Source organism: Calypte anna, chromosome 3 (assembly GCF_003957555.1).
Source record: "Calypte anna isolate BGI_N300 chromosome 3, bCalAnn1_v1.p, whole genome shotgun sequence".
Lineage (NCBI taxonomy): Eukaryota > Metazoa > Chordata > Aves > Apodiformes > Trochilidae > Calypte > Calypte anna.
This window is the reverse complement of record NC_044246.1, coordinates 33,349,893-33,373,057: the sequence shown is the minus strand read 5'-3', so window position 1 is coordinate 33,373,057 and position 23,165 is coordinate 33,349,893. Positions and strand designations below refer to the sequence as shown.

General features: G+C 37.4%; 1 protein-coding gene across 1 annotated transcript in view; it reads left to right on the top strand.

Annotated features, from left to right (window-relative positions):
- Window positions 1-23,165, top strand: part of UTRN (utrophin) — a 352,138-nt gene that overhangs the window by 255,362 nt on the left and 73,611 nt on the right. Inside the window, exons 55-56 of the mRNA XM_030446581.1 lie at window positions 12,892-13,021; window positions 21,277-21,545. Of these exons, the coding sequence (XP_030302441.1) occupies window positions 12,892-13,021; window positions 21,277-21,545 (399 nt within the window). The remainder of the gene's footprint in view (window positions 1-12,891; window positions 13,022-21,276; window positions 21,546-23,165) is intronic.

The following is a 23,165-nucleotide window of genomic DNA, read 5'->3' as shown; positions in this document are numbered from 1 at the left end:
GGACCTACAGGAAATCTGGAGAGGGATGTATCAATAGGATATGGGGTAATGGCTTCAAACTGGAAGAGGGTAGATTTAGGTTAGACATTAGGAAGAAATTGTTTACTCTGAGGGTGGTGAGACACTGGCACAGGGTGCCCAGGGAAGTTGTGGCTGTGCCCTCCCTGGAAGTGTTCAAGTCCAGGTTGGATGAGGCTTTGAGCAACCTGATCTAGTGGGAGATGTCCCACTAGATGTTGGGGTTGGAACTAGATGATCGTTATGGTCCCTTCCAACCCAAACGATTCTAGAGTTCATATATTAACAAAAATTCATACTGCTGTATACTGTGAAGTTGCTCTTGAGTGTCTGGAGTTTGATCTGCAATTACTTAAATCCTTTCTCAGTGCCTCTGCAGAATTATGGTAGGTACCGATTAGTATTAAAGTAGCTGATGAGACCAATATATTAGGCTTTTCTCATTGATGTTTTTTTTTTAAGAAAGGCAGAGAAAATTTTAATTTACCAAAATGAGCAAGAGTTGACATGAGTTTAACTGCTCTTAACAATAACTATGCAGCACCCACCTTGTTAATGGTTGGATTCAGCTTGAATCAAGAGTCTTATGGCCTGTTAACACTGACAGTTCATCAGTGCTTAGTAATAATACAGACTAAAGAAATCCAAGTCTGTCTACTGCTGGTAATCAGAGAGGAATTTCTCTCTTACACTGAAGAGGTAAATGATTGCCATTGCATGGTGCAGAGAAATAGTGCAAGACACTGGAGATATATGTGGCTACTATTGCTAATAGAATAGTTGTGTATTCTTGCTAAATTAAGTAATAAACTATTTAATATGCAGCAGATGTTTTGTATGTCTTGTGTCAGGCTGGAGGCATAGGAGGCATTAAAAAATGCTTTTTATTTATTCTTTATAACTCCCCCGCATTTCCCTCTGAGTATTTTCTCATATAAAAAGCAGAAGGTATACCAGTTGCTATCCATAAAGGAGACATGAGTCTGACACTGACAGTGTTCCACCCTAACCTCATTTGTTAGGGTTTATGTAACTGAGTAGTAAAACTTGTCCAAAGCTATACAGTTAAATGCTACGCACTGCAGTTTCACAGTTTGAAGCTAATTAAAGTTAGCATTGAGGACACAAGTTTCCTTTTCTTCTTCAAGGGAGAGAAAACTTTGAAGAAGACTGTGGAAATGTAACTCCTGTTCTGTAGATAGCTCTACAAAACAGTTTCATCTGAAATAAAAGGATTCTTATTTTGATGATATATTGCCTTGTCTTGAGGGGTGGTTTTGAGACACCATAATCTCTTTAAATGCCTTTGAAATAGACTCACTGCAGTGCTTTATTTGGCATTGTGCAGTAATGTTTTCCTTTGGGGTTGTCTGGGTTTTTTTGGCAGACAATTTAAAATGACATTGCATCTTTGCTGATTTCTTAGTGTCAGTCCCCTGCATCTGTACACTTCTTTTTGTACACATTAGAGTAAATGATCTGGTTTGTCTCCAAGTTTCATGTAAGCTGTTATCTTGTTTCTGACAGAAGCCTGTAGCAGAGGTTGGGGCAACAAGCAAAACAAAATGGAGCAAGTAGAGATGGTTACTTCTTTTCCTACACCCTCTGTGTCTCAGAGATGTACATGAAAGCCCATAATATTTCTGTTGGATTACAGAATCCTTGGAGTCTTCAGGAGTTTGAAGCTAGATTCTTCATGAACATACATGATATGTTTTTTTCCCAGAGTTGCATAAATTATTCTATATATTAGAAAATGGTCAAGTGTCTTTAATATTACTGACAATTCAGTTTCATGCTAATTCCACAGACACCATCAAATCACTTGTGCTGTCTTCTCTGTAGAAGGTGATTTCAGTTTGTGTTATGCTATGAATATTCAACATTAAACAAATCCTTTGTACTGACAAGAGAACAATAGATATTTTTCACATTCATGGAAGAATGTCACTCTTTATTTCTTTTGGCACACATATTATATCATTATGGCTGGTAAACCTTCTTTTACTTTCAAACAACCTTTTCACAATTCACAGATAGAGCAAGGTTGCTTTTTTTTATTTTTATAATTGTCTCCTTTTAATAGTAAGTGTAACCCAAAATCTAGAGAACAGAATTTCTCTCTATTACTCCCCTTCAACCTTCCAGGGGGACATAAAAGGAGGATAAGGAAGAAAGACTTTAAAGTTGGAAGTTAATCTATGACAGGTTTAATAGAACAGGGAAGGTATAGTAATGTGTGGGATAAAGAAAATACAAAAATAGATGTGTGTATGTATATATATATTTATATATAAACCCAATTTTGATGATTGCTGATACAGGCATCTGAAAGTACTTCATGACAGAAGGAAAAAGGTTCAGGGGTCTTTTCAGCACCTCATGGATTTGGATCTTCCTAAGCATGTGGTGACCTGATGACAAAGCAAGAGTCTGTCTCCAAGACATTTAAGCACAAGAAGGCAGGAAGGAAGCAGTGAGCAAGAAGAGTCACACTTCCCACCCTCCTGGCTTTTGTAGAGTATGGAAGGGAATACTGAGCCCTCACAGTTCTGCCCCACTTATCCCTTAGCATCCTAAATACCCTCTCACTATGTCTTCATGTTGATAATATAAAAACAGCCTATGCCCCCTCAAACCATAATAATAGTTTGTTTTGCTGTTTGTTTTTTTTTTTTGTTTGTTTTGTTTTAAAATACAGTAGCAATTGAAGCCAACAACTTCAACACTGAAGAATAAGGAAATGATTGGGGTTTCCCACGTAAACTTTTTCTGTCTGTTGGCTTTGTTTTGAATTTTGGGAGTTTTTTATAGTGTAGTCCTGAGTTTCTAGATCACACATTAATGTTGGAAGTCTAATAGTTATTAGAAGTTATTAGAAGATTGAGCCTTTTTAAAGCCTTTTTATCTCCTGTCAGATTTCAAAATCAATTTTCCCATTTAATCACTTGTAAAGGAGAAGCCCTTATTAAACCAGACTCCATATCCTACTAAAGTTATTGAGACAAGAGAGGTGGTACAAATTTTTTTCGCTCTAGATCTGGTTCTGTCCTTTCAGCTAAATGTAAAGATATATATGAATCGCAAAACAATTGCAAACTGGTTGCTGCATCACCTCCTGTCATCTTTGTAGTTGAGTGAAATCAGTCAATGACAAAGCAATACTTGTGTGCCTGAAAGGAATGAATGCAAATGCATAATTTTGAAGCTTTTGGGTTCTTATGAGATTATTTCTCATCAGTGGCATTTCAAAACCAGTAATGAAATCAAGAATAAGATGGGAAGCTTCAAGTTGCTGTTCAGTTTTCCTGTTCTACCGCTAGGTCCTTAGGTGTGCCTTTCCTGAAGTGAGGAGCACATCAGTACTACATAACCTCATGCAGCCCAGCCTCAAATGTGCTTGCAGAGTGGTAACTGTAGGAATTATGTAGTTTCATTGAGCATATTAATCTTTTCTAATTCATTGGGGTTCAGTGAACTATTTTGCAGCTGTGCCTTACACAAAAAATCGTGAAATATTTTTCTGTGGACTGCATAGGTGATATGCAGATGGCATTTTCTTCTCCAGTTTGTTTTGAACTTTGTCCTAGTGTTCAAATGGTATTTCCCTTTAAATGCTGTTATTTGCATCTGATCTAAAATGGAGGGTTTGGTCATCTGTAATTGCTAAACACAAGTATATGTGTTAACATCACAACTAGCCTATTGATCCTTTTAGTGTAAACTGTATAATTTTCTCCTCTGGGAAAAATCCAAACCAAAAATTGCATATTTCTGGTTTTGCACTGCAAACCTTATCGTGCCTTTCCTCAGAGTAAGTTTTTACTTGTTGTGGGTGGGGTTTTTTTGTTTTGTTTTTAAATATTTAAAAAACTCTAGTCTTTCAGGGTTGTTGATGCCAAATGGTTGTCATGATTCCATAGTTCAGGTCGGTGGAATTACTTTTCCTTCACCAAAAGCAAGTTTTAGTCCTTTGATGTAGAACTGAATATGTATTTACAAGCATTTGGCATTTGAAAATTGGTTCTCCTGCTAGTAGGATGATTACTGCTGTTGTGTAAAAGTAAATACTTTTTTCCATCACCCAAAGAGTGGAAAGCCTAAAGAGCTTCCTTATCTGCTTCTGTGTTAGATTCTGCACTCTGACTCAGGTATTTTTTCTGTCTCTGGGGTGCAACCTGTATGAATTCTTATATTAAATCTTGATTAGATATGTTAAATGGATATTTTCTTCTAAAAGAACTATTAAAATAATTATTCCTTTCCCTTCGCAAAGCCATGTAAAACAAGCCTGGTTTAAGCTGCTGCTTTTGTGCAGTCTTATTCAAGCCATCAAATTTGGTCTCATGCCCTTTTTTATCTGTTATTTTTCAACTTTAGACCAAAATATGTTTAGTTAGCTTAGAAACTGGTTGGATGAACAAAAGAAGCACTGGAGAAAACCCATGCATGATTTGATTTTTTTTTTTTTTTTTTAATTTCCATTAAAAAACTAGAGCACATAAAGCTTTTTAACAGTCCAGTTCAGTGTTATCATTGATAAGAGGGAAAGCTTAGTAAGAGGAGATCCTCCCTCTCTTGGAACAATGAAATGTGAAGTAAGAGTCAAATATTTTTAAAATGGCTTTCTTGAAGAAGGAGAAAAGACCCAACAAAGCAAGTTCAGAGGGTGTTTGCTAAGTGTGTAGCAAATCCACTAAACTTCTTTGAGAAATCCAGAATGTTTATAATTCTAAGCATAACAGTAGCTCTATCAGTGGGCAGTTTGCACTAACTCACTGAAATTTGTCTTTTCAGATTTCTTTTGTGTAAAGCATAATAAACACATATTTTTAGAAAAACTGGTTTTAAGATATTGTCATTAGCAACATCTCAGGGATATACAGAGTGGTTTTTTTTCCAACATAGTCCCAAATTATATTTAAGAAAAAAGCTGCAAGCATTCCACACTTTCTAGTGACTACGGCTATGCTCTGTTGCGCCTCTGAACTTCTCAGGACAACCAAAACTTGGTTGATTGACCTAGAAACACAAATTTCAATCTCATTTCAGTGGGCTAGGAAATATGAAATCCAGTTACATAAGATTATTGGTGCTGGAAAACATTAATTACCATCATTGTGCCTTGTTTTTCTAACCTTTGCTCAATTAAACAGTGTCTCCCTTCATCTCTAGTTGGATGTGGATCCTATAGCATCTCTAGGGAATGCAGGACTTGCAGCAGTTCTTCCTTAGAAAAGACTAGAGAGGATTTCTTGCCAAACTAAAAACTGTGTTAAAAGCAATTTTTATTTTTAAATGAAAGTGTAGCCTTATGCTCTTTAATTCAAGAATAGTTTTTTAATGGCTTTTTTGTTGTTGTTGTTGTTGCAATCTGTATGAAAATTAAGCTTACCTTTGCCATTATGATGTAGTAATGGGTTCTTTCCTAATGCACAAATGGCTAATTTCAAAGTCTCTGCAAAGTTATTATAAGTGAAAACTTTCCAAACAGGCTTCAAAAGTGTTAGAAGAGAATAACCTTACCAGTTTTGAATTACTTTAATAAGTTCAGAGGGAAGTCAGTTATCCTTTCTTAATTAAAGGATCACCACATACAGGCATAGGTGCATTTTCAGATTGTCTGTTTATTAGGTTTTTTTTTTAATTTTGGTAACAGCTTTATATTTAATGCTTGTAAGCTTGATCAGTAGATGATAAAGCATGCTTTCCATCCTCTGCTACTGTGAAGCACCCTGAGAATTAATAGATGCTTCATAGAATCATAGAATAGGCTGGGTTGGAAGGGACCTCAGAGATCATCGAGTCCAACCCTTAATCAGCTACCGCCACAGTCACTAGACCATGGCACTGAGTGCCATATCGAGTCGCTTTTTAAATGTCTCCAGGGACGAAGAGTCCACCACCTCCCCAGGCAGCCCGTTCCAATGTCTGATCACCCTTTCCGTGAAAAAATTCTTTCTAATAGCCAATCTGAACTTCCCCCGGCACAATTTAAGACCATGCCCTCTTGTCTTATTGAGAGTTGCCTGGGAAAAGAGACCAACCCCTGCCTGGCTCCATCCTCCTTTCAGGTAGTTGTAGAGAGCAATGAGGTCTCCCCTGAGCCTCCTCTTCCTCAGGCTGAACAGCCCCAGCTCCCTCAGCCTCTCCTCATAGGATCTGTGTTCGAGTCCCTTCACCAGCTTGGTTGCCCTCCTTTGGACCTGTTCAAGGACCTCAATATCCTTCTTGAACTGAGGGGCCCAAAACTGAACACAGTACTCAAGGTGTGGCCTTACCAGGGCTGAGTATAGGGGCAGAATCACCTCCTTGGACCTGCTGGTGACGCTGTTCCTGATACAGGCCAGGATGCCATTGGCCTTCTTGGCCACCTGGGCACACTGCTGACTCATGTTCAGCTTCCTGTCAATCCAGACTCCCAGGTCCCTTTCTGCCTGGCTGCTCTCCAGCCACTCTGCCCCCAGCCTGTAGCGCTGCATGGGGTTGTTGTGGCCGAAGTGCAGGACCCGGCACTTGGCCTTGTTGAAGCTCATCCCATTGGAGTCAGCCCATCTCTCCAGTCTGTCCAGGTCCCTCTGCAGAGCCCTCCTGCCTTCCAGCTGATCAACAGTTCTCCCCAGCTTGGTGTCATCGGCAAACTTGCTGATGATGGACTCAATCCCCTCATCCAAGTCATCAATGAAGATATTGAACAGGACTGGGCCCAACACTGATCCCTGGGGGACACCGCTGGTGACCGGCCGCCAACTGGAAGCAGCCCCATTGAAGCCCCCATTGAAGCCCCCCAGCTTATGTCATATAATGTGTAACGTGTATGTATGCCTATACAGAGCTGGCTGATATTTTCAGTGAATATCCATGACCACGTGAACTTATCCATAGTGCATATCCCACACTGGGAAGGGAAATTATAAAGGGAAAAATACTCTCAGTGACAAAATACCCCTATTTCTGCCTGAAGGATAGTTTTTGATAAATCAAAAGCAATGTCTTAAATAAGCTAACATTTATAACATTTAACTTCTAGTTAAAACTCACCAGTATGCATAGTTTAATTGTCTCTTTTGCCCACACGTATGTTTTTATATTCCTGTCAGCTCATTTTCACTGTGCATGCTGGCAAAAAAAAGGAATTTGCTTTGAATGTGACTTCCAAGTCTACCCTCACACTGAACCCTATTTGAACACTGTAGTGCCACTACAGCAATAGAAGCAGCAAGTGGTAAATAATAAACTGAGAGACAATTTAAAAAACTGCAGCCTTCTCCACTCATTTGTCTTTGTTACTTTCTGAGAATTATTTTGCAAGTGACAAGGGGTAAACCTCCAAAATTCTGTTTAGATTCTTCTATTTTGTAAAAAATGAATCTCAGATGGTCAATATATATGCATGTGATCGAGTCAAACAGGTTTTTTTTCTTTGTTTTTTTTTCGCTTTCCTTATTCTTGTGTTTTGATTATTAGTTTGTCACTGATTATGAGAACATGGAGGGCTGACTCTCATCTTTTAAGTCTCATCTTTTTAAGTGTTCTGCATGTTTCCCTATGTATCTCCAGGTGTTAATAGTTGTATATTAGAATCATAAAATCAGAGAATATGCTGATTTGGAAGGGAACAATGATAAGGATCATCCAGTCTAACTCCTGTCCGGGCACCCTAAGAATCATACCATGTGCCTGAGAGCATCATCCAAACTTTTCTTGAACTCAGGCAGTATTGGTGCTGTGACTGCTTTCTGGGGAGCTTGTTCCAGTGCACAGCTGCCCTCTGGGTGAAATCCTTTTCCTGATAGCTAACCTGATTCAGCTTCCTACCATTTTCCTGAGACCTGTCTTTGGTCACAGAAGTGAAGAAATCAGTATCTGCCCAATATCTTTCCCCCATGAGGAGGGAGACTGCAGACTGCAATGAGGACACTTCTCAGTCTCCTCTTCTCCAAGCTGAACAATCCAAGTGATGTCAGCCACTCCTCCTAAGTCAACCCTTCCAGGCCCTTCACCATCCTTGTACTTCTCCTTTGGATGCTCTCATTTTCACCTTCATTATTTGTCTTGCCACATCAATAAAGTATGAAGTAATAAAAAGGTAAATGCATGATGAGATGTGTCATCTCATAGAATCATAGAATGTTTTGGGTAGGACCTTTGAAGGTCATCTAGTCCAACCCCCCTGCAGTGAGCAGAGACATCTTTAAATGGATCAGATTGCTCAGAGCCCCATCAAACCTAATTTTGAATTTCTCCAGGGATGGGGCCTCCACCACCTCACTGGGCAGCCTGTTCCAGTGTTTCACCACCCTCTTAGTAAAGAATTTCTCCTGATGTCTAATCTAAATCTACCCTGCTCTAGTTTTAAGACTGTTACCCCTTGTCTCCTCACTACAAACCCTTGTGAAAAGTCCTTCCCCAGCTTTCCTGCAGGCCCCCTCCATGTACTGGAAGGCTGCTATAAGATCTTCCTGAAGCTTTCTCTGTGCTAGGCTGAAAAAACCCAACTTTCTCACCCTGTCTTTGTAGGAGAGGTGCTCCAGCCCTCTGATTCTTTTTGTGGCCATCCTCTGGACTCATTCCAACAAGTCCATGTCCTTCTTGTTTTGAGGGTTTTAGAACTGGGACACAGTATTCAGAACAAAGTGTCAGAATCTCCTCTTGGCGACTCCTTTTCCTTTAGCCATGCTTCATTTTATTCAATTGTCCCTCTGGGCTGCAGCACACATGTTGGCTCATGTTCCTTTTGTCCACCAGTACCTCCAAGTCTCTTTCTGCAGGGCTGCTCTCTACCATATCATCTTGTGGTCTGTATTGATAGATGGGATTGCCCTGGCAGACCTTGCACTTGTCCTTGTTGGACCTCAGCAGTCTTATATGGGCCCACTTCTCCAATTTGTCCAGGACCTTTTGGGTGACATCCCATCCCTCTGGAATGTTGACTGCACCAGTCACTTTGGTGTCATCTTAAATCAAATGTTGCTCTTTATACGGTTATACAGGGTAAATACATGATGAAAGTGACTGTCACATAGAGATATGTCTAGAGATCAAAATATTTACTTTAGAAATTTTATGTTTGTGTTATATATATGGTTACTGTACTGAAGGAGAAGCTTTTAAGCATGCTACACTTTCTTTATTATTGATTCTTTAATGATGCTGACAGCTGGTAAAGACCCAGTCACAACCTCGATCTCCATGAGATCTTTATGAGCAATTCCTCTTTCCATTCTTCAAGTTTTCTCAATCATCCTTCCTATTGTTCCCATCCTAATATATGCCACAGATAATTTTTTCCATTTCCTTTTAGTATATAAAAGTAACAGCAGTTCTTCAAGCACTGGGTGCAGAATAAAGATGGCTAAGTAATTAAATACTACAGGAGCTGCTATTGGCTACGTGATAAACTCATCTGAGTTACAGTAACATTCGTTTTTACTTTCTTGAAAGAATGCATAATGAGGCCTGATTTAATTATGTTCTGTTCTTCAGAAACATCCCATGTGTTTTCTTTGAAATTAGCTTTGCCTTCATCTGTTGGAACTATTAAACTGATATGTTTCTTGAATTATTCTATAGAAGCCTGTATAATTCAAGAGAGGAGAAAAGAGGCTGTAAATAAATGGTGCATAATTTTGGAAGCCTGCTTACTCTGCTCAAAAAAATAATTTTAAGATGCAATGGAAGGAAATAGATCCTTACAGGATACACTGTGGAAAAAATAATGAATATCAAAATTTTATCTAGCTTTCAAATTTTTCAAAAGTGAAAAAGCCTTTAACTACAAAGCATTCCCAGCAGAAATTTCAGAAGTGCTTGGTTTAGGCAAATTCCTTGTCTGTAAATTCAGGTAGTAATTTAGTTTGTAAGAATTCTTATATTAGAAATCATAAGACTTTCTAATGAGGAGTGGGGCAAATCCTTATCTTGGTGTAAGAATCTAAGTAGTACATAATTTCCAAAGTTATATTGGGAGAAGTGTGTTGCTCGTTTACTGAGAGAGGAACAAATTAAAAGTGAGAGTAAATCTTTGTTCCCTTCTCTGAGGGGATTTTGGTATTGGGGTCTCTGGGTTAGTTTGCTGTAATCAAGTAAGTTGAAAGATGTCCCTCATACCCACAGAATGAATGCTGTGATGGTCTTTGTACTTGATGCTTTGTGTGGTGCTGCATAAAACTTTTTGTTAGCTTCTGTCCATTTACCAGTGAACTAATTCTTTCAGCTCTGAAATAAGTTGGATTTTTTAAGTATTCTTGGCTAGTTTTATTTAAGGTCAGCTCTGAAAACTGTTTGTATTGACACTTCACCAGCACACCAGATTTTAGGTTTCCAGTTTTTTTTTTAGGAAGTCTAAAAGTAATGTCGATTTCTCCATGAGTATTTAAAAATCCATATTGTGGTTTACTTAGGAAATAGAAATGAATTTATAACTGCAATACAACTGTTGAAAGCATGGATGTTGGATTTGGTATTCTGTTGCCTGTCAGATTACTGAGGGAAATGAAATTTGTGCTTAAAACCATTACCTAACAAAAAATAATTGTACAACTTAGAACTGTAGTATGAAATACGGTAGTGTGAATTACTGATAACGTTGCATATAGCACCTTTATTATGACCAATATAGCTTTAAAATATCATTGTATTTTTATAAATATGAAAGTGGGAAACCTGAGGGGGAAAATAAAAGTGCTATTTGTGTGCTCAGAATTCATATTTTCATTTTGCTTTCACATCTACATACCCAACAGGACTCAAATAATACTTGCATACATGTTTTAATTTATTAGTGGACAGTTTCAGTGACAGGTTTTGAGGTATCTCTCACAGTGATTTGCCATAGCTCCACTTATTATTTGTTTAATCTATACCAAAACTCTAGTAATAGTTTTCTCCCAATTTAATAACTGAAAAGTATAGCCAGCTACAGGGGAAGACTTCTTCCTCTACCCAAACCTGTGCTGTGCTTAAAGCTACACAAATGTTTTAACTATTTTAGTCTTAATAATGATCAAGAAGGAATGAAGTGACACATTAACACACTTCTGTCTCGAAAGATGAGCATCAGTTCTGAGTAACCATTGGGGAGGTATGTTTTGCAAAACTAAATGGAACACCACAACACATGATTGTACTCATTATGGAAAAATACTTAATAAAATAATAAAATTCAATATTGCAGCTTTTATGTTTCTTGCTGTGCTTTTCATTACTTTAGTCTGTAATGCTTCTGTAGATATGGTTCCAATAAAATCTTCCTTCAGTCCACTCAAGACATTATATTTGATCTTGAGATTAGATAATAGTAGGTTTATTTTCTGTTCTGTTGCAAAGAGACTTGCCTTGAAGGACAGGAGTGTATTATTGATATATTTGGTTATTCTTGCTATATGTACTCTCCTTGCTGTTCTATTTTATTGGCAGAAAGAAATAGACAGGGAAATATATTGAGTATTGCTAAGAAGCAAGGAATAAAACTGCAAGTTTGACTGGCTGTTCCAAAAATTATTTTTACATCTGTGGCATAAAAAAAAAATTATATATAAACCATAATATAAAAAAATCTCCTGTGTCCTCAAGATACTTTACTACTAAATTATTTCAATATTATAATTTTGTTTGCAAGGTTTATTGCTTGCTAGAAGATTTCTTTGTCAAGATATAGTAAGAAATGCCATGTATGACTTAGAGTTTATGAGCTCAAGTCTTAAAACGTTTGTGTTGTCGACCTCAATTTGGACAGCTTCAGTGGCAAGGATGGTAGAGGGAGACAGAAAATTAAATTCAAGTTCTTGTAGGTCCAACTGGATTGAAGATTTATTGAGATTGATGAGGAAAAAATGATGAACACAATATATGAATGTAGACAGGAGAGACACAGTAAGAGAGATCCATCTCTAGATTATTTCTGCTGAAATTTCTCAGTAGGCTTAAAACCTCTCATAGCCTCCTTTTTCTTCTATGCTTTGGAAATATTTGTGAAATCACATGGAGGGAAAATGAAGTCGTTCTAGACAGACTTCCTACTTGATGCTGAAGTAAGCACTCCTCTGTTTCTGACAAAAACTTTGAAATTAAAAGTTTTAATAGACTGTTTCAATAACACACTCACACAAGCTCTTGTAGCCAAAAACTTTTAAAATGGGTAATTTTTGAGTCTTAATGGCACCATATTTTGAGCCTTAATTGCACCTGTCTTCCTTTGTTCTTGAAAGAAATTGCTGCAAAGAGAATGTTGTCAGGACCTGTAAAATATGGAATGTTTTTGAAGATCCTTATCCTAATGTATATTATGTTAAAGTTAAGCATTGATACATACTGTGCAGATGTGAAGGGATTCTTCAGGAATGTTGCTTTTACCATACCTCAGTTTCTATTAAGAAATATTTTCTTAACCAGTTAGGGTTTGTTTTTTAATTTAAATTTTTGTTTCTTATTCTACATAGTATATCTTGAATTCTGCAAAGAACAGGGCTTACTCTTCTTAATACTATATAAAACATGTAGCGATAATGCGGTTCTAAAGAGCATAAACTTCCATATAAAGACAAAAGTTAATGGTTACTGAAGGTAAGACTATAGTTCAAGTTCCTAAATGTAATTGAGTTTAGCATATCATCAGTGAGTAGGTTTGGGATTTTTTGTTTGTATGGTTTGTATTTTTTTTCTTTTTTAATCTGTAGCAGAGGTAGTGTGAGAAGGAAGGGAAGGATTTGGGAAGATGAAGATAAAGGAATGCAGCTGGGAAGAATGGGGGCAGATAATGCCGGCTGTTACTTGACAGGTCTGGTCAGAAAGGTTAAAACTCTCTGAAAATTATATAGTATCTTGTTCACAAGATCAGGTTGCAAATGTCACTCTTCTTTCCCTTCCTAAAAGGCACTGAGGCGTGAACTGAAGGATAAAGAGCAAACTGTTCTCAGTGCTGTGGACCAGGCCAGAGTTTTCCTCGCTGACCAACCAATTGAGGGACCTGAGGAACCAAGAAGAAGCTTGCAGTCAAAAACAGGTCAGAAAATACTTTTCTCTGGGAATGTTTAAGCAGAAGGAAAAAGGAGTTAATATGTCTCTCGGACATATTTTGTCTCAATTACTTGGTTAGACTTCAGAATTTTCTAATCCTGATTATTTTTATTTCAACAATTCGGACTCAAAAGTATTATTAGTCTGCTTTGTAAGTGCTCACATTTTAATGAAAGAAGTAGAAAAATCTATTTCATTTTTCTATTTTTGATTCAAAACACTTAAGTCATCAGTTTTGTTTTGTTTTTCTTAACAAATATTCTACTATATTTCAATGTAGTCAGAATAGTAGTTCAAGAATAATGTTCAAATGGATATGTGTCATTGTTGCAAAGTTTGACTTCACAAATGAAAATTAATGTAGCTGTTTGTGTATCTCAATAAAAGGAAAAGGAATCAGCATAATTACAGAATCCTAAATATTTGAATGGTGGATGAGTTATTGCTAAGGAATAAACGACAGCTATCATAGAAGATCTATTTGCATAGTATTTGTTGAGATATTCATCTATATTAGAGATCAAGAAGAAGGCAATTTTTGTCCTCCTCACCCCTTCCCTCCCGTAACTGCAAAATAGAAAAACAGAGCAAACTTTAAGTTTTAAAATATGTTTCTGATATAAGCTACAATATTATAAAATCTAATTTTTAATTACTTAAGAAAGGTTTTTGAAAGGGTAGTAATGTGCTTTTTACAGAAATAACAGTTAACTGTAAGATGTGAATAATATACTGTTTGGTATAATTTACAAAATAAGTGTAGTAGCTTGCATTGGGTGTTAGTTTTCTCTTCCCTTTCTTCTTCCTATACATCTCCACTGCAAACTTTGTGTTTGTTCACTGGAAATATCTGGTCTTTCTTTCATCCATACCTTGTGTTATTTCTGTGCAAATTTTTATGTAGCTCTATATCCCCTAACTCAGCTTTGTGATAAAGTTCAAATAGCTGATAATAAAAGCAAATGGACCATGTTTCCCTGTGATTAATTCTAGTACCTTAGCTTCTGTAATGTATATGTCTAATGTTTTAGTTGGTCTTAATCTCAAGCAAGCTTGCAGTTGAAAAATAACGATGCCTCCTTTATGTTCACTCATTCTCTCACACAAAAGATTTAAGTCACAAAATCTCCTCTCAAAAGTCACAGAATCACCTAGCACAAATGCTGACAATGCATAAACTGTTTTCAGTGTAAAATGTTGATTTTCTAACAGGGGCTGGTATCAGTAGCCTACTGTTGGCTGAAAATACAAAACCAGATTTCAGATGATGAGCTTCGATATAAATTCTTTTAATTCAAAACATTTAAATAATAATGATATAACTACAACATTATTATTATTATTATTATTATTATTATTATTATTATTAGCAGCAGCAGCAGCAGCAGCAGCAGCAGCAGCAGCAGCAGCAGCAGCAGCAGCTCTGCAGATGGCAGTGGTAGAAGAATAGCAGGGAACCTGATGACCATAGTGAACTGCGTAACAATAATGGGCAGACATATGGTGTGTAACTGATGTATGAGCATCTCTTGCCAGTCATCATATTTGAAAACTGCTCAAATATGCTCAGACTGGGAATTTTCATAGATGTTCATTGCACTTATATTCTTCTTGCTTCTTTACAGTTCCATAGACTTCCTTTTTTTTTTTTTGAGTCCATGATTGGTGAGTCTTGGCCACCAGCCAAACTCCCACCTGGGGTGAGAGAGTGGTGGGTCCATGGTCATCCTAGAGGTTTCTCTCTGCTGCTTCTTTTTTCTCACATCTTTCCTCTTCCCCAGCATGGACTTGCCATGGGGAATATCTGCCCTGACATGGAGCTCCTCTTTCCCATCTGACCTTAGTGTTTCCCCTCTACTGTTTCTCCTTTTTGTCCCCCTCCTCTTTCTGGTGTTGTCTGCTGTTTCTTAAATGTGCTTCTCTTGAGGTACCACCAGAGCTGCTGAGGAGCTCAGCTGTGCCCTGGTGTAGGTCTCCTGGGGCCAGCTGTCCCTGGCACAGGGGAGTCTGGGCTTCTCCTTACAGAGGCCCCTCTGCAGCCCCTGCTCCCAGCAGTGGTGGGCACCTGCACCCAACACAGAGCATTGTTGCACTTTCTGTAGATTAATAGAATTTCAGGCCAAAAGGCTTCTTTGAATCATCTGCTCTGATCTGCTATATATCATAAACTGTTAAATTACACCAAGGACTGAGTAAATTTTTTCTGACAAGTAATGTCATTGGTCTCCAGAAAGCTGCATCTCTGGATTTGAAGACAACCAGTCACACACAGTTTTTCTTCTTATTAATCATTTTCATTGGAGGAAGTGGATGCAGGCTTATTTTGCCTTTGCAGATATTTAATTTTTTATTTTCTGTCAGCTTCTTGATCTCTGGTCTCTGCAGTTGATTAGAGTTAACTTCAGTGAAGTACACTTCATGTTGTTAAGAGGGAAGGAGTGCAGTTTTGGATTGTAAGCTGACAGTCTGTCTTTGGAAAATATTGATCAGTATACAGCACAGTCATTATTTAAACAGGTTTTGGCTGCTTCTATAATATAAATGGCTAAAAAAATATGTATTTTAAATCATTGTCATATTAATTAGAAAACCATTATTTTTTGAGGTTAATTCTTACATTGTATAGTGACAGGGGAAGAGTTACATAAATACAAGAGGATAAGGGTTGTAAAATTGCTTGCTATTTTCTTAAACCTCTCTCTTTCCACCCACTTCATTTTATTCTGATATTGTTTTGCCATGTTTCTGTAAGGAGGCCCCATCACAAAAAAGCAAGCTTCACATTCTTCCTGCACTTGAGCTGCATCAGCATCTGACTGGAGTTGATTGATGAGCCAGCTGGCCAAGTGCTGAAATTAAATATGCACAAGGATAAGGAAACTGGAAATTGTAATTTTTAAATTAGGAAACTCCCATTTTAAATTTAGTTTTCACTTGTGGTATAGGAGAAAACTTTGATCTAAAATGTTGATTATAATTCTTTATGGTATAGTTACAGTTGGCTTCTTAGATCCCAGTACTGTTAGTAAATGGGTATACAGGAGAAAACAGGCTGAGAAAACTTGCTTAGAAGGCTCAAAAAAACTTCAGAACATGAGTGTTTTAAAGTTGTTTTTGTTGTTATAGGATGCGATCAAATCAGGGAGCCCTCTCTTTTATGCTGCCTGACCTCTTTGTTTTCTGGTTTTGTATTTTTTTAGAATAAAATAGATGCCTTTCTTTTGTTTTGAAATGCTAATAGGGGATGTATATCTGTCTCCTGCAGCCTTGCTGAGAAGATACCTACCATATGTGCCGTGCCAGAAAGCAATCTATATTGATTTTTGGAAGAAATAAAAGGCCTGTTACAATCTGCAGTCTCAGTGCTTTGGAAAGAAACATAAGATTAATTCCTTGATTACCTAGAGTAAACGGGATACAGTGGTGATAGTCTTCTCTCAATCAGTACTCTGCCTTCAGCAGGAATTGGAACGTGGCATAGTAGCTTGGTGATGCTGTAACAGTACTGCCACATTTTATTTTTTTTTTCTGGTTTTGTGGCAGGAGCAGACTAAAACTGAATTCATACCTAGTTTATGTTCCTGCAGCAGCACAATCTTTTGGCTTCCACTGTACATAAGTCTTGTGAACTTGAACACATAATTACAGAATGGTAGATTGTTTTAGTGGAAAGTATTATAAGTGTTCTAATTATATTGGCAAATTACACTGGTTATACTGGATAAATGTATGGTTCTCAGGATTGCTGTAATTTTCTGTAGTTCTCCGGAGATACATGATATGGGGTAACTTAATTATCTCTTTTAACTAGAAGATACTCTCTCTTTGTTTCACCCTTCTTTCATCCCCCCTAGTGCACCCACTGGGAAATGTCAACCATTATCAAAAGATATGTATATTTGCTAGCATTGTTATCTTTTATCTTTACCTGGAGCCCATATTCTGGGCCCTTTCCAGAAGTATTAATCATCCATGAGGTATTCATCATACAACTTACATTTTCTCTGCTTTTGCAATCTGTCTTCTGCAGGCCTAAAGTAATTTGTCTTTTATCCTGCAGAGATTATCCTGATTCACTCTTTAAGTATAGTTTTGATGCTGTAGAACTTTGTTTTGATAGAAAAAAACCTTAAATGGTCTAAGTTGGAAAAGGCTTATTCTTTGTTTAGACTACATATGTTATAGACACTTGAACAGGAGAAAAAGGTGACGGAGTAGATTATGCTTGGGTGCTAAGACTCCTACTAGTTCTGTTTCCACATTACCCAGTTTCTGTTCATTCTTTAAACTTCCTATTCAATCAGAAGTAAGTTTGCTGTTCATGTTTTTATAAATGTGGAGAATGCTTTCAAAGCATCAATGCTAAAGACTTCATCATGCAATGGTAACAATGCATTTAGTTCTCCTGCTTAGAAGTTTCACAATGTGCCATTGTGTCTGTTCAAATGCTCTGAAAGTGTTCATAAGGATGACAGTGTTGTGTCACCCATTGTTTTTTGTGGCAAAGATTTGTTGAACACAGAAAGAGACAATGTTTAACACAATGTGAGAGCCAGAAAGCATGAAGTCAGCTCTAGTTCTAATGTATCTCATTAAAAAATATAGCAAAAGTGAAAGGGAATTAATACAATTGTGGTAAGATAGAAAGAGATCGCCAGTTCAAGTCCACATAATGAGGATCAAGCACAGTTGCTTAGAATAAAAACTGCTAAAGCCAGTAATAGCTCAAGAGATATAAAATAACTTCTTAAACAAGGTGAATTTTTTTCACTAACTTTCCTAAGCAAGTATTCTCCATATATGCAAGCTTGCAAGGAAGCTGTATGCTGTGAAGTTCAGGCTTGAAAATTTTCTTTCTGTAGTACTCTGTATCTTCTAAAGCACAGAAAAACTACTGTTTCTTTCATTACTTTCTTTGTGACCAAAAATGCTTATTAGAAAAAAGCCTTTTTCTACTAAGAAGATTATTTTTTTTTGCTCTTTCTACCTTACTGAAAGGTCCATCAGTATAATTTTTCTTTGCTAAACAGATGGTCCTGTGAATATAGGCTTTTCTTTCTGAACAGCTGCTAAGTGAAAATAATGTACTAAGTACCATTAAAAAAGAAAAAAAAAGAAAAAAAAAAAAAGAAAAAAAAAGAGAGAGGGGAGAGGGTCAAGTGAGGAAGCTCTTCATTGAGAAGAATTTATATTACGTGGGGACAAGAAAGCAACAAGCTCTGCGTAGCCTTTTTTACAACAAAAAGGAACATTGTCTGCCAGTGTGTGTAATGACAGACTGGTGAAATTAATTCCAAACTCAGAATAAATATTAAGACATTATTTTAATGAGGTTTATAATTCTATGCTACGTAACCAGTACCTTGAAGAATATGTTGTCTGCTAGGAATAAAGTAATGTGTTGCTCAAAATGAAGTTGGGTTTTCATGGTGCAAAACCTGAACTTTTGCAAGAAATATTTCTCTCTTCAGTGAATAGGTATTGAATGGTTTTACAGCTCATCGACATGTATGTTTTGCTTTATTTCCCTAGCAAGTATCTTTTTAGGTCAAGTTTATAAGCACTTCCAAGACTTCTGTAAAATAAAGCAGTCTTGCAGTGAGTTAATATTTTTAAATAAAAAATGCAGGAGATACCCTTACGCAATGACTTGGATTTGACAAATGGTATTAAAAGGTGTTTCACTGTTCGGTTTTGCTGGGAGACTTGTATCACCCAGTCAATCTGGAATTTTTTTTCTTCCCCAGATATGTGACTAGCCTGTCATGAGCTAGGCTGCCTTTTTTTTTAAGCTGTCCAGACAAGTAATGTCTGGATGTTGTTGCCCTCTTCTATTCCTATTTATTGCTACAGCCACTTTTTTCCTTATTGTTTTTACTGGAGCATGAAGCACTCATTGAATCTGTTGTGTCATTACCTTTAAGGACGACCAAAATGTTCTGCAAGATTTTCAGCTCTTACCAAGGCTTTCAGCATGTTTCTTGTCAAGTTACTGATCATTTTAAATGACCTGCTAATAATGAAGTTTAGAAATGTTGATCCCTTCCAACTTCCTGATCCTTGTATGCCGAACTGGTAGGGTTTATCTCTAATGATGTGTAAAGAATGATGAAAACACATGATGTTGGATGAAAATGGCAGATTGCAGATTTGCATATATGTAACTTCTGCTTAGTCCAGTTTCTGGATTATAAAGTCCTCCATATCCACATGTTCAAGATGCCATCAAAGGAGGCTTACTCCACTGGGTGTACAATTTACCCCTTTCAATGAAGATCAGAATTTCTTTGTGTAATGTTTCCCCAACATGGTTGATCCCTTAATCCTCATTTGCAGTCCTACAGCTTTGACTCCCTAGGCCTGGTTGCCCTCAAACTATAGTTGTAACAGAGATACTGAACTCTCTGCCACTAGATGCACCATTCCTGCATGCTGCAGTTTAGCTTGGCTTCCGGATTGTTCACAGTCCTTTTGTCTCTGAACTGAGTGGACTCTCATTCATCAGTGGTATGTTATTTTTTGTAACAGTGAATAATTTAGAAATCACTTCCACTAAGAACTTCTTTGGTATATTTACATAACGATTTGCAGCTGTTTTTTTTTTGTTTAAAACACCATTTTTTTAATCTGAAAATTTTGGGGTTTTTTTTTACGACTTAAGCTTTATTTCTTTTCCTTTTTCTAAAATCTTTTTTAAAGCTTGGGGTAAAGATCATCCCAGAACTGTGTTATCCTATGATGTACTTTATTCTACTGTGAATTGTTGGAATTCCAGAGACAAGGTACAATTTATCATAGCCTATCTTTTCTCTGGTTTGTCAGTATTTCAAATTGTGGGTTACTGCCATGTCTCTATATCCCAGAGCTGCTTACATAATTTATATCCATTTGCATCTAGTTAAGCACTTCAGGTTTTTATTACAACTGTTTCTCCCCAAATTCCAGTTCTGAAATATCTTCTTGCCACTGCTGGCCTCTGCTTTTGAAGGCAGTACATGAGCAGTGCTTTCCTGTGATGGCTTATGACACCCAGCAAATCACTGAAAAAGACTGATAAGCTCAATATTCCTTTTGTCCTTCTCAACTCCTCTCTTTCTTCAAATGGCTCTGGTTTTTAGAAAAGTTTGTCAATTTCTAGGAGTCAAAATATATTCTGCAACCTACAGCCTAGGTATTTGTCTCCCCTTGGTGATGTTGGCTTTTGCCAATTTTCCTTGCCTCCCATTCTCATTTGGTTACCATTGGTGGTACTTTTTTCTTTTACATAACCACTTCTTATAAAATTTTCTTGTGCTTTTGGGCAACACTTGGTCATTTGGCAGCATCCTCTGCCCTAGCATGCCCTTCTACTATTTGTAGTCTGGCATTTATGGACTACTATGAGCTAACAAGATTTGAATATACTTTTAAAAGTAATAAATATGTGGACTTGTTGGGCAGAAACTGTTTTTAATCCAACCAACTCCCTGTTACTTTTTCATCTGGGGAAAACATGCCTACTTTTCTCAGCAACAAACTTCTAATGATTTTTATTTTTATTATTTATTTGCAATGTGCTGTCATGTATATGGTGATATGGAACAATAGTTGCATCACCAGAGGCATAGTAAGACAACTTTTGCAACCCTAACAGTGCATTTGACATTCATCTAGCCTGAGGGAAAAGCAAAAAGCTTCAACCCCCCCATTTTTCATATGTTCCCCTCTTGTCCTCTTCCCTCAAGTTAGTAACTCAAAGCTTAATCAATTATAATTAATTTAAAGACAGTATATCACAAAGTGGAAGATTGTGTGTCTCTCTTGACTTCTGACAAAAACAGTGCTTTCATCTTTGCATCATTGTGCATAATCTATTTATGGACGAGAATTGAATTTTAATCACAAGAATCCTATGATAAATCTTTTCCAAGGGTTTGATGTAGGAGTGAATAGGAGGCCAGTTGACATAGTTTCAGTGTATGCCATATCTCTCCCCTTTTTTTTTTATTCTCTGCTTTTTTGCAGCATATCCAGTTTCCTCTGCTTGCTTCTCTTCCTGCAGAAACTACAAGTTTGTTATGTACAAGGGAATCCTCTGGACTTTCTTCTACCTTGTACAAGCTGAATTAAATTATCAGATAACTATGAATTTAGTGATTGTCTTCAATGTGTATGCCAGGAGCACACAGTCATGACATGACAGTGACATTCACTGACATGAATAAGAAAAAATAAATCGTGTCCTTTTCTTTCCATCTGCAGAGTTGACTCCTGAGGAGAAAGCCATGAGGATTGCCAAAGCTATGCGTAAGCAGTCATCAGAGGTAAAAGAGAAATGGGAAAATCTGAATGCCAGTGCCAGTGTCTGGCAGAAGCAAGTGGACAAAGCATTAGAAAAACTGAAAGACTTGCAGTGTGCCATGGATGACCTCGATGCTGACTTGAAGGAGGCTGAAAATGTGAGGAATGGCTGGAAGCCTGTGGGAGACTTGCTCATAGATTCATTGCCTGATCACATTGAGAAAACTACAGTAAGTGTGGAACTCCTGGGAAATATTTAGCCTGTGTGAGTGTAAGACACCTCAATTCTTCTACCCCTAGTCACATTATAAACGTATACACTGTATACTGAGGTTCTTATTTACAGATTAAAGTGCTCTTTAAAGACTAGATCTGAGGTCTCAAAGAAAGTTCAGTCCTCTGCCACTTTAACTGTGTCAATGGTGTTTGCATAAGAATATGTGATCAGAAAGCTACAGATGTGTACAAACTATTAATGAAGTTCATGAAATGAAAAAAATGTGTTCTGGAATTTAAAGGTTTTCTTCCTAGGATTACTGTCTAACAAAGCTACATAACAAATGGGTGTGTTGGGGTTTAATCTGAGCTCTGGAGTATGAGTTGAGTCAGTTATCATCCCAGTAGCTGACAGTACACTCCCCTCCTTTTGGTGGTGCCAAGCTGTTAGGTCTGTTTAGTTATCATGTACAGTTTTCTTCTGAGAAAAACATTTAGAGCTCTTGCAGTAATATGGAAATATACATACAGAGTTTCAATTTCTGTTCCTTAATGTTCACAAACTTCACATGTCTATTGGCTGTTTTAGTTTGTAGGGAGTGAAAATTTATGTTCTTTTACTTCAGTCAGGCTTCTCTTCAGGATTATTTCAAAGTAAAGAACAAACACAACCATATATTTTTCTTATGGGCAGACTAGCTCTTGCAGCTAGGGTTCCAGGGCACCCATGCAGGACTCAGCACCCCAAGGCATGGCAGCTCACTTGTGGTAGTAGTCACCCATTGCTTAGCTGCATGGGTTGGAGTAATGCAGAGCTTCCTAAAGAAGGAATGTCTTTTGATAACTAGCATTGTTATGATATTAGAAAGAATTTCTTTACCGAGAGGGTGATCAGGCATTGGAATGGGCTGCCCTGGGAAGTAGTGGATTCTCCATCCCTGGAGATATTTAAAAAGAGACTGGATGTGGCACTCAGTGCTATGGTCTGGTAACTGCAGTGGTAGTGCATCAAGGGTTGGACTTGATGATCTCTAAGGTCCCTTCCAACCCAGCCAATTCTATGATTCTATGATTGTCCAGGAAAGCTGGCTGGACAGTACAGAGCTTGGGAAAGTGCCTGAGTATCAGGGATTCTAGGAGAACATGTAGGTATGCACATGTAGATAGAGGAAATTGCTGTTTCAGGAAAATGTAGTGCTTATCACTAAGATTCTGTTTCACAAACACAAATCTTGAGCTTTTTAAGCTCAAGAATGCAAGTGACAAAACATTAGAGCACCCTGAGGTCACGTAACTGACCACCCATGTCTTCAGCATGGGACACTGGTGTTAGAAGAATGAAGGGCCATGGTCTACAATCAGTTTTCTGCAGTTACTCTTTGTGTATACACAGCCTGTGGATGCACATGAAATCAACACAGAACTGTATTAATTCACATTTATCAATGTAAGCAGCTTCATTCTTAAATTTTGTTGTTATTTCCAGGTTTAATGGAACCAACATTTTTAGAACAAAGGCAGTCAAAGATGATTTATGTCCAGGCTGCTGTTGATTTGAGGAGAGTAATGCCTTTTCTCCCCCCATCCTTATATTTTAGTATAGACACTAAAGCAAACACAAAGATGCTGATGCT